This window comes from Monopterus albus, unplaced genomic scaffold (assembly GCF_001952655.1).
Source record: "Monopterus albus unplaced genomic scaffold, M_albus_1.0 scaffold43.1, whole genome shotgun sequence".
Classification (NCBI taxonomy): Eukaryota; Metazoa; Chordata; class Actinopteri; order Synbranchiformes; family Synbranchidae; genus Monopterus; species Monopterus albus.
Window position 1 is genome coordinate 2,137,468 of NW_018127923.1, and position 12,855 is coordinate 2,150,322.

General features: G+C 41.4%; 1 protein-coding gene across 1 annotated transcript in view; it reads left to right on the plus strand.

Annotated features, from left to right (window-relative positions):
• The window catches only part of ttc27 (tetratricopeptide repeat domain 27), a 100,179-nt gene that overhangs the window by 4,323 nt on the left and 83,001 nt on the right, over window positions 1–12,855 (plus strand). The window contains exons 2-3 of the mRNA XM_020599910.1: window positions 8,693–8,876; window positions 10,988–11,111. Coding sequence (XP_020455566.1) covers window positions 8,693–8,876; window positions 10,988–11,111 — 308 coding nt within the window. The remainder of the gene's footprint in view (window positions 1–8,692; window positions 8,877–10,987; window positions 11,112–12,855) is intronic.

Below are 12,855 nucleotides of genomic sequence, written 5' to 3' on the forward strand. Positions count from 1 at the left end.
ATCCTAACAGAGCACTTCGCTCTCAGAGTGCAGGTTTACTTGTGGTTCCTAGAATCCACAGAAGTAGAATGGGAGGCAGGGTCAAAGGGTCAAAGTGTTTATTTGTCATATACACAGTTAGGAAACGTGTTTGCCTGTACAATGAAATTCTTACTTTGCCGTCCACATGAATGCCACAAAATACAAATGAAATATAAAGTAGATAAATATGTAACACAAAATCTAAGGCACTTTAAGCAGCAAATGCAGCAGTATAATAAAAATATATAGGAATATAATAAGAGGATGTATGCTGCATGGGAGCAGCATGTGCAGCAGTCAACAGTCAATGTGCAGTTATGCATGTGCAAACTGAGAATGTAAACAGTACAGGTCGACAGTACATGATGTATTTCCTGGGAAAAAACTCCTCAGGTGTTTAGGAGTCTGATTGCAGAGGAAAATAAAGAGTTTTTCAGTCTGGAGGTCCTACACTTCACACTTCTGAACCTTCGGCCAGAAGGTAGGGAGGTGAACAGTCCATCCTGGGGATGGGTGGGATCTTTGAGGATGGAGGCAGCTTTCCTACGCACCCTGCGGTGGTAAATGCTCTGCAGAGAGGACAGTGGAGTCCTGGTGATCTTCTCCGCAGTCTTTACCACTCTCTGCAGGTGCTTAGAGTCAATAGCAGTAGTGCTGCCATACCAGACAGTGATGCAGCTGGTCAAGATGCTCTCGATGATGCAGCTGTAAGTGTCCAAGTGAGGTCCTTGCTGATGTGGACTGAGGACACATCCCTGTGGGGTGCCAGTGTTTGTAGTGATGCTGGTTGAAGTCCTATTGCCAATCCTGACAGTCTGGGGCCTGCCAGTCAGAAAGTCCAGGAGCCAGTCACAGAGGGTGGGGTGCAGACCTAGTGTAGACAGTTTGTGGGTGAGTTTGTGGGGGACAACTGTGTTGAAGGTGGAGCTGTAGTCAATGAAGAGTATCCTGATGTAGGAGTTTCCATTTTCCAGGTGTGAAAGGGAATAGTGGAGGGCAGCTGTGATGGCGTCTGAGGTGGCCCTGTTGGGCCGGTAGGCATACTGCAGGGGGTCCAGGGTGTCCGGTATACTGCTCTGAATGCGGGCCAGCATCACTCTCTCAAAACACATCATAATAATTGGGGTGAGTGCCACTGGCCTGTGCGAGACAGTGAAGGGAGGGGAGTTGGGGGGGTGGGTGGGCTCTGTGTGTGTGTGTGTGTGTGTCTCTTCTCGGTGCTGTGGCTGGAGGTCTCAAAGCGGGTGTAGAAGGTGTTGAGGTCATCCAGCAGGCTGTCTGTGGAGCTGATGATGCTGGTGGAGGCTTCTGTAACCCGACTCGTCCCCTGCCATAATGAGGCCCAGAATGGTGGTGTCATCAGCATATTTAATGATGATGGTGTTGTCATGGTTGGAGACACAGCCGTGGTTGTACAGGGTGAAGAGTTTGGGGCTGAGACAGCAGCCCTGCAGTGAGCCTGTGCTGATTGTGAGCTCAGCAGACACCCGCCCTCCCATTCTGACCACCTGTGGTCTTTCAGTCAGGAAGTCCAGAATCCAGTTACAGGTGGGAGTTGGGACACCGAGGTCTGTCATGTTCCCAATCAGCCTGCCCGGACAAATGGTGTTGAATGCACAACTGTAATCCAGGAAGAGCATCCTAGCATACGTACTGCTGTTGTCCAGGTGTTTCAGGGTATGGAAAGAAGCCAGAGCCATCGCATCGTCCACTGATCTGGTGGGGCGGTAGGCAAACTGGAGGGGGTCTGCAGTGTCTGGGACCATGTGGTTAACGTGTGTGAGGACCAGTTTCTCTAAGCACTTCATGGCGACTGATGTGAGTGCCAATGACCCCAAAGCAGACTTCACAAAGCCCCAGGAATGTTTTCGACAATGTGCTGGAGAGTTCTGAAGTAGCCAGCAATGAGTCCAGGTCTAAATCCCATAGAGCAACTATGGAGAGATCTCAGAACAGCAGCTGGGAGAAGGAACCCTTCAAACCTGAGAGACCTGGAGCAGTTGACAAAAGAAGAGTGGTCCAACATTTCAGTAGAGAGGTGGAAGAAACTCACTGTCGGTTACAGGAAGTGACTGATTTCAGTTATTTTGTCCAAAGGGTTTGCTGCCAAATATTAAGCTGAGAGTTCTGTGTGGAATTGGCCAGATTTGACTTTTTTGTAGTGTTCCAATGCAAACAAAAGAAATAAACATGAGAATACCAAAGATTTTGTGTTTTTGAAACAATTCTCTTGGAGAAGTGGTGCCTTATCTGATAGTATGTTTGGCCATGACTTTAAGTATTCCGACTGTTCACTTAGTACTTGGTTAAATCATGTGTGGCAGCAGTGACAGCCTCAAGTCTTCTTGAGAATGAAGCTGCAAGTTTCACACCTTTCGTTTTGACTCTTCTTCTGTTTTTGACATAATTGTTCAAGGTCATTCAGGTTGGATGGTGTGCACAGGTGCTCAGCCTTTTTCAGGTCTTTCCAGAGGTCCATTGGCTTTAGGTCCAGACTCTGGCTGGGCCCACTCCAGGACTTGTACAGAGTTTTCCTGAAGCCCCTCCTGTGTTTTCTTGGCAGTACACATTGGGTCGTTGTCTTTTTGAAATGTAAACCTTTGCCACAGCCTGAGATCTTGACCACTCTACAGAAGGTTGTCATTCAGAATAGCTCTATATGTTTCTGCGTCCATCCTTCCTTCTGTCCTGACTAGTCTCCCAGTCCCTGTTGCCACAGCATGCTGATGCCACCACTGTGTTTATTGTGAGGTGATGCTCAGTGCCTGGTTTTCTCCACACACGCTGTTGGGAATTGTGCCCAAACAGTTCAGTCGTTGTTTCATCAGAGAAGAGGATTTTGCTTCTCATGGCCTGAGAGTCCTTCGGGTGCCTTTTGGCAAACTCCCAGCAGGCTGTTGTGTGCCTTTTAGTGAGGAATGGCCTCCGTCTGGGTGCTCTACCATACCACTGATTGGTACAGGGCTGCACTGATGGTTGTCCTCCTGTAAGGTTCTCCAATCTCCAGAAAGGAACTCTGGGTCTCATTCATAGTGGCCCTTGGGTTCTGTCTGACCAATGCATGGTCTGAAAACCTTCTGCATTGACTGTATCTCCCAAACCAGTGCATTGTTTTTTCCACCCAGAATTGTCTTTCTGTACCAGAGAAAAACCTCTAAAATTGCTTGCAGATGATCACAGGACAATAAAACTAAGAATTAAAGTCACACTATAATGCAGCTCAAGGCTGTGTGAGCCATTCCCCTTAATCAGTGGAAGCAGAAGCCATCACACTCTAACTTTGTGCATATTTTAGTTGAGAGCTAGCTGGTACACAGTGAACAAATTGCTATCAGTTGACATTGCTGCTTATAAGATTTATTATGAAAAATGAACAAAAGCTGAGGTCTGACTGGTTGAAAAACTCCTAAGGAATAATACCAAATCATTCTGGAAAGGTGTTAAACATATTAACAGCAGTAGATTTTTTCTACCCCATACTATTGATGGAGTCTCTGGCCCGGATAAGACAGTTGAGCTTTGGCGACACCGCTACTGTGATCTATTTAATTGTGTCCCTAGTGAAACTTTTTCTATAGGTAGGGTTGACTTTGTTGACTCCATTAAATCATATGAGTTTTCTCAACCAATAAGCAATTTGTCAGCAAATAAGTCTACTGGGATGGGTATGGAGATAAAATACTATCAAAAATGTTACAAATGCGTGTTTAACGTTTTGTCTGTAACAAGCGATTTGTGTGTGTGTGTGTCATGAGGATCACAAATGCGGGCTGCGCAATCTGCACGTATAGAGCCATTTGTGTGTGTTTGTGTCATGCTGTTCACAAATGCATGCTGTACAAACTGCACATAAAACACATTTTACAAATGCTTAAAATCGATTTTTCGTGTGCAGTTCTTTAGAAAGTACGTACACATTGTTACCTACGCATGCGTGGATCGTCTAACACACGAATCACCTTCCGCGCACACACGGATTTTTGAGGGTGTTTTTCCGCACTCTCAAAAATCCACGATCCACGAATGCACAGTGCGTTTAAGGACACGTGGAAAACTCGGACATCTGAGTTTCCAAACCTGTTTCCCAAACAAAAGTATATTTGTGATGCTTGAGTACCTAAATATATTGTGAGATGTTTGTCATATTGTTATGCCCACCAGACTATGTGTGTCAGATGGGATAATTGTATATCTGCACCCTTTCAGACCTGTAACGGGGTAAGACAGGGTAGTCTGTTGTCCCCAATTTTGTTTAATTTTCATATGAATGGTCTCTCTAAGGAGCTAACTTTGTGTAAAACAGGATGTATGGTTGGAGGTACAATTGTGAATCATTTAATGTACGCAGATGATCTGATGATCTTTAAATGAAGTTAAGTACTTGGGTCATGTTATAAATGATTGCTTGTCTGATGACGGGATATGTACCGGCAGTGCCGCATGTTGTATGCACAAGCAAATGTGTTGGTTCGGAAATTTGGTTCATGCTCGGATGGAGTAAAATTGACTTTGATTAGAATGTACTGTACCTCCCTGTACACTGCACATCTATGGTCTAATTATAAAAAAGGCAGTCTTAAGAAACTGGCAGTGGCCTATAATGACGCCTTGAGGTTATTATTGAAAAAGCCTAGATGGATGAGTGCCAGTGAATTGTTTGTGTCATCTCGGATCAGTACATTATCTGCTGTTTTAAGAAAATTGATGTATAAATTTATTTGTAGTTTGAATAGTTCTGGAAACAACATTGTTTTATTGCTGACTAATATTACATGTGATATACTTCAGTACTTTGGAAAAACTGGTATATCTGCCTTTTAAAAGGGTAGTTGTTTATTAGTTGTTGTTCTTGTTGTTGTCTTTTTTATTATTTATTGCTGATTGTTTCATGGTTTTATGTTTTTTTTCAGCATTTATACATCTGGACCTTGAGTCTGTAATAAAGTATCTATCTATCAGTCCTGCCTGCTTTTGCAGATTCTGTTCACCATTGCCTTATTAACTGCAGCTCACTGCCTGAACCTTTATGAGTTATGGACTAATTTGAGGACCTCCGCATTGTTTTCCACAATTGTAGTCATTCCATGTGCAGATTTGAAGAGTAGCTGACATGTTATTAAAAATACATCCATACCTCAGGCTTTCATTTTCCCCCTCATAAAGCCTGAGCCTTCCTTGTCTCTTTGTCCTCTCACTCCCTTTTCTCTGTGCTATTATTGCAGCTCCTGTGTTTCATTAGAACAGCGGTGAGATGAAAATCTCCACACCACCTTTACAACACCAGTTGTGCTGTAATTGCTTATTAAAGCTGTGGGCATAGTTAAGGGGTCATGTGACTAACATGGACATGCGTATGTCACACTTGGTGCCACTAATCGGTAAAGATTAGCATGCTAACTTGCTAAATATTTTGAGCATACATTATTTAGCAGGCATGAGGTTTACCACTACCAGGCTATCATTATCACTGTGAGCGTGTCACCATGCTGATGTTAGGATATAGATCACAGAGCCACTAGCATGGCAGTAGGCTCTAGGTCTTGTTATACTGACAGTGTAACACTACTTGTATGTGAAAGGTGTCACTTGTAGTGATTACTCAGTTCTGCAGTTCTCCTCGGCCTTGTGGAGAATTTTAGCATCTTCCAGCCCATTTTTTTGACCCACAACTTTCCAGTTTTAGTTCACTTTCAACGCTCTCAAAGCCCTTTAGACTGTGGCCGGTGGCTGTTTTCAGTGAAAATGCTCTGATCAACCCACTATACACTATTTGCCAATCTAATCAATTTCACAACAGCCGAGGAGGACTGTGGCTCCAGAGGGCTGGTAGTCTGAGTCTTGGCTTATAGTTTGTTACTTGAAGGCCGACACCACCTCTTTCATAGACATTTTGATTTATTGTATGTCAACAGGAGAGAAAATAGAATAAAGGTGTTTCCATCCTTTCTTGATTAAAAACCCGCTGGCTACTGTATGGAAAAGATAACGGGGTCAGCGATGGTGTCTGTAATAAGTGTAAAGCTGTGTACAAAGCTGCACCAGTCAGCTGGAAATTGTTTCAATTCCCAGAGTAGCAAAAGAGATTGCCTATTAGTTTTAGCACTGGAGAGTTGCCGAGGTGTCTGGAAATTGACTGAACATTGTTTTCTTGGGTCATAGAGGAATTGTAGAGAGGCATAGTCATGAACAAGGATTGAAGCCGCAACTGTTTTTCTGGCATGACATATTTTATCCATACTCAGCCTTATGGAGACACTTAGGGCATTTTCTCAATTTAGCCCGACTTTGTTATGCGGCTCAGAACACCACCTACTTCCCTCCTGTTTCTCTGGTCTCTCCACTGGGGGAACACAAGCAATCACTGCTAATGAACCAAGCCAGTCTCCCTCCTCAAATAAAAAGCTGATGAAAGCCTGGGAGATGTTGAACTGAGCACATAGTTTCTGTTTGGGAAGCGGTGACCCTGCAGCCACGCTCCATGCTTTAATAAATCTACATTTTTCACCTTCTCACCGTCAGCCTCCGAGTGTATGGTGGTGTGAGAATGTTGGCTCACACAATACTCAAACGCTGTACTCGTACTGCTAAATATGCTCATTGATTTAATGAGAGTATGGTGTTAAAACTCATAACAAAATGCTAACAGGCAAATGAGGGGGTTGGATTGTCAAGTAAGCTCCAGCTCTGGGCTGCTAATGTTTTTCTCACCTTGCATGTCAGTGTCTGTAAGGAGGCTGTGGGGGAAATTAGACAAAACTCAATAACACAGCAGTTTTCTCAGTGCTCTCAACTAAAGACAAACACCACTGTTGTTCACCTGGGCTTGATCACCGATTTGACTGTGTTGTTCTAAATCACATTATTGTAGCCTTTATATTGTAATGCATATATTAAGACGAGAGACGGGTTTAACCGAGACTAAAAATGTAAATACATCTGTTAACTGTATAACTGAAAATGAATCCAGGTTTTTAAACCAAAAGAATGTGATGGTAGTTGTATCTAGAGATGCATAATGCTATTGTCTGTGCTTTTTGTTGCAGTTCAGATCTGTTAAGCATAAATGCATATTTAGCTGAGGATGAGAATCGGGTATGACAGATGGAAAGGCCAAGAGTTGGCAGCTTAAACTTAATGATGCATGATATCTGGTGATTTATGAGCACAGCTTCAAGAGTAAGAAGTGTTAGTCAGTGTAGGTGAGAGGTTAGACATCATAGTTTGACAAGAAGAAGGTCCACTTACTGAAAATATGCCACAGCTTCCTATAATCTTGTGACCTTTATCGGTGGATGAAGTTTGCTCAGTTGCCATGGAGATGGTGCAGTTGTCAGTCCAAAGTGATCTTCGTCTAGTTGAAGAGTTTCTGACATATTTGACACCTAACCTCTTTACAGCCTTCAGGTAGATATTTGTATATAAGTAGAACATCAAAGGGCCTAATACTAAGCACACCAACAGCCAGGTATAACCACAAGCAGGGCTTAAAGTGTTATATACATCTCGCTCTAGGTCCTATTAATAACACCGTAACAAACTTATGATGCCTTGGCACTGTGATCTATTTATTAATGTGACCATGGCTGCTCATTTTGCTCATTTCCAGCCATTTAATGTTTAATCTTGGGTACCTCTAGATTAGCTTGATACCCCTCATAACTCCAAGTAGTCTGTAATTATTTCAGAACAATAAAACCAGAGAGCCTCTTCCAAAAAACAAGAGGATAGTTCATGAATGCACACAACTCCTGCTGCCGGTGTTGTGTTGCAAGTGGACAGCACAATGAACAGCATTAATTAATGTGAATGTCTCCTCCATAGATAGGTAAACAACAGTATATGTACCAATGAAGAGATGTGTAACACTCTAAACATAGTGGGTAGTTGAGAAACCCCATATTTTAACTGGCATAATGCAGAGACAGTAACTTCTCCAGCCTTACAACAATTCTCTGTAATGTTACAGAAACAAGGCATTAAGAGACATGCAACTTTCACCTAGTTTTCTGAGCTTTAGGTCCCGTCTAAGATGATAATTCACTGTTGTAACATTGTAGATAAGTCAGAAAACATGGAAAAGTGCTGTGGGCTCTTTAAGATACCAAGATACATACTCTCATACTGATAGTAGCAAAGATGGCTGAAACAATGTTTTGTACATTTTCTTTATTGTGTGCCTTTTTCTTTTAACTTAATGGCTCTTATTTAGGACAAATCTTGAGGTGTGGGTATGATATGTGGAGTTGCATTGTTTATTTAATTTTATTTTTAATTACTTATGACAAAAGAGGTTTGGATATATATGTGTATACACACACACACACACACACACACACACACACACACACACACGAGAGTCACAAATGAGAGTCACAATAATTTGTTTTACACAAGTGTAACAACAATGAAGCATCTATTGATATATCCACATTGTTAGGCTCTTTAAATGCAGAGTTTAAATTCCTTTTAATTGACTTTTCATTTGACAAAATGCACAAAATTCTCTGCAGTCATGTTTTCAGCCATTTGAGTTCATTTCTGTGTCTCCACTGTGTTTAATTACATTGTTCTTGTTTTTATATGAATTAAGCTAAATGTCACTGCACTGTAGAGTGAGGGAACACACCCAAACATGCCGACTGTGAACTCACTTTAACCGGTGTTCTTTCAGAGGCAGGCTCCCTACTGGAGTCCCTGATGGAAGGGGACTTTGAGGCGGTGCTGCTGAGTCCTCAGGTGTTGGAATTGCTCGCTGGAGATGACAGCTGCAGTGAGGGGGAAGACATTGAGTCCTATCTGGAGAGACGAGTCCTACTGTACATGACAGGTGGCCCCAGCAAAGACCAGACCAACAAGTAAGACAGAAGGACCCTGGCCTTCAAATCAACTATGACCTGTGAAATTTCACATATGTGTGTTTGATTGTATCAGCTGCTGGAGTTAGAACTACAGTCAGACATTTTAAAAACAAATGAACCATGAAAGGTTTTAAGGCATTGCTCAGCAAAGTTGGGAAGAGTTTAGTAATCATGATGATCTGTTCATGAAATGCTGAACCTGCATTCTGTTTTCTTGGGTTATTCTGTTATGCTTTAAAATGCATCAGCCCAAAAGAAAGTTGAGTCAGATTTTATTTACTGTGTGCTTTAACTGAGGGGGAAAAGAAAAGGTGTTTTTCCTACTCTGCCTAGATCACAGCACAAAAAGCTTTTTACCTGGTGCATTCCCCGTCCCTGTTGCAGTGAGGAGCTTCCCTGGGTATGGCTGAGAAAAAAAACATGGCATAACATTGTGCATCCCTCAGTGTCACTGCCTAAACTGCATTTATGTCAGTTTCTGAACCAAACATGTCAAATCCTGCTGTTATAAAAATCAGTCTAGACATAATGTGATTGCAGAATAGTTTGCCATGTTTTTGCATATTTATTTGCTTGTAATGACCGAAACATACTTCCATTTCATAATGAGCTGCCCAAGCCAGTAAGGTAGTGAAGCCAAGACCTTTTGCAGCTATCTTCACAGATTATTGTAACACATGTTGCTTCTTACCTGTGAAATAACAAAATAGAATTCACTTTGATGTATATCAATCAGTACAAAACACTGCACAGTGGTGTGCGAGTTATAAGGAAGGAGTGCACAACTGGAAAGCTACCACAGTAATAATTTTAACTTTCATCACGGTGATCAAAAGGTAAAGAATAAAAATACGCCACCTGCATTTCAAGGTAATCGACCTGGAACATGCACTTGCGTGTCTTTCACTGACATATGTCGTGTGAGTTGAGCCGGGTTTTTACGGACAACCTTGCTGTTTTTTGCCGTAGATGAATTGACAACCCTGCTGTGTTGCCAAACTGGCCTCCTTTAAAGGAGAGGGCTGTCTGAGTATGTGTGTGTTTTTCCTCTCAGGGTTGTTTCTGTTTTCTGAGCATGGACTGACAGCCAGATGCAAGCCTTGTTGAGACAATAGTCAACAAGAGGAGCTGATTTTAAGTAACACCCAACTTTAGCTTTCTGGTAAATGTCTTGTTCTCATCTACCAAACGTAGACTGCTCATGTCCTCAGCCTTCTGAACAAGTTTTCCAATCAAATATTCATTGGACCAGCAGGATAGTTAGCTGGAGCCGAGCTTCTGAAAATGGTGGACTGTGCATAAAAATGGCTGGAACAGCCTCAACAGTTAATGGAATATGTTTGTTAAACCCCTTGAATTAAACGTGAAACTCTACACTTCAGTAACATCTTGACTGACTGATTGCAAGTCCGTTGTTCGTGGTGTACAGAGGCAGACACTTATGGCCATGACAATAGTTACATTATCTTTCTTTACCTCTACTATGTCATTGTCTGGAAAAGGACAAAGAAAAACATAGAAATATGCTAAAATTCCTGTCACTGTGATTTATAACTACAGAAATAACCAACTGAGTTCAGTTATTATTAATAATAATAATAATAAAGCAGTTACTGAAGCAATCTCACTAATTAAAATCTCCACTGTCACCTCATTGGTCGATGACGTGTTTTTAGGGTTAGAAATAGTTGAGTTGAGCACAAAGCTGTTCTCAAGGCTGTTTGTTCATTTTGCTGTCACTGTTTCTGTCTATTTTGCCTTGAATTATTAATTTTTAATAAGGACAGCTTAGGTGAGGTGTGTTCCTGAGTAAATGTTGAATGCAGCAGATATTGTTCTTTTCCTTTCATTATAATTGGATGTGTTTCCTCGCTACTGTGACCTTCACTTTCTTGGCTTAAAAGAGAGCAGTGCATGTTGTTGGTTGTTTTAAAAATTCTCTAATTGTCCAAAATGTGATCTGGCAGCTAGAAAAGATTTCATGCCTTTCTAGAAACTTGAGTGGGCTTATTTTAATGGCACAGGGCTCAAAATGTCTTTAGACCTATACTAGTCTCTAAAGCCTTTCTGTCCACTAAGTTGTGTATATCTTGTCCCTCCTGCTGCAGGGAGATGGTAGTGATGGCCCTGGCCGTCTCTTGCCTCCACTTGTTTGTCCAGAGCAACTGGACTGGACCTCCAATCTCCATCGATATCTCAGACCTGCTGCCTCCAGCCCTGCTCTCCACACAGGTATAACACCAACTTATCGCTTTCTTGTGCTTTTGTGTCTTCCTGTGTCCTGCACTGATTTTTATATTAGCTGGTTTACTCAGAGGTTATGCTTATGTTTGAGAAGCTTTGATACCCTTTTCATGGGCAGATTTAGAGTTGTTGAAATTATCAAGGTCAACCAAAATTTTACAACCATTCTTTTTCAGTTTTGGAAAAGTTGCTAAATGTGAATTATAAGGCCTAAACCAGACCTGGATCCTCTCATGTTCTGTGAGTCCTGACATAATGAATATAACGAATGAATGGATGGCTAGAGAAATACTCTTTGTGCTACAAAACATTTTAGTTGTCAGGTAAAATGTAAGGTGAACATTACTTCTAGGGTTTTTATTGTGACCAGTTCTAGATACATTTATGGTGTAGCAACAGTGTTGTGCAACTTATTTAAGACAGGACTATGGAGCGTTCTTGTAAAGCATTTCAGTTTTTATGTTATAGAAACGGCTCAAAAGTTATAGTCCAAATGTAAAAAAAAAAAAAAATCCCATTTTAAGTTGAATTGACATTTAACTGGCAATAAATAATGTGGATTGAAAGCAAGTGTGTTTTACTACAGATTTTACAGTCTCGTACATACTGGGCCAAATTTCTGATGAATTTTTTTTTTTTTAAATGTATGTTTCCGAAGCAGCTTTTGTTTTAAACTGACCTTTCCTAAATCCATCCACAACAGATTGTTCAACACGACCCAGTCAAAACAACATTTAAACAGGAAAGATTTTGGAGCAAAATGTAGCCAACAATGGAAACACTGTGTCCATCTGATCCTGTCTACTTGTGGAAGCAAAGGAAATGCATATGCCTCTTTTCCATGAAATTGGGAATACAGTTGTACCATTCATCAATAGTGGACCAAATCCAAAACAGAGGAAGCTATTGTAGTGTAGCTGTGTGGCAGCACCTGCTTTTATATAGCCTTGTTCATATAACCTACTCTAGGAATGATCTGTAGACATTTAGGAGGTGGGTTGATGATATACAGTATGTACATCTTTTGAATAAACAGTGTGAACCTACTGGATAGCTGGCTAGCCAGTAAACTGGCACACACTAGGTAGCTGGATAGTTAGCAAGCAGCGTGTAGTTGGCTGACTAACTAGTTGGCTAAATAGCCAACCAGCTAGCCAGGAGAACTTTTGTGACTGCTAGCAAGTTACTGACTGCCTACTGTGTAAGGTTGTGTATGCTAAATAAGCACTAATATTGCCAATACTAATATTGTCAGTAACAAGTACTTTAATGTGCAATCTATGTAAAAATAGACGTTACACAGTAAAATGATATATTTTATGCAAAAGTGGTCTCAGTATGCCTTTGAGGCCTAACACCATTTATTATCCAAATTCTAATGAAGGTGCACAGTTTTTGCTACTGCCAGTGCAGCAGCATGAAATATCTCTGCATATTTAGCCTAAACAGTTCTACAAGCATCTGTGCTTAAATGTGAACATGGTATGTATGCTGTGAATACCAATGTCTTTACAGCTCAGGCTGTATAATATACCTACGGTATAAGCTGTGTACACATACATGTCATTAATGGGCCTTAGTGCCCAGTCAAGCGGCCTTTGTGTGGTATTGAAGACCAAAGGGCCTTGTCCTTCCTATTATGAAATGCCCTGTTGTGAATTCGTTTTAGTGATTCACTCATCCATTCATTCATTCATTCATTTTCTCAGCTTTATATCATAGTTGAAAAATT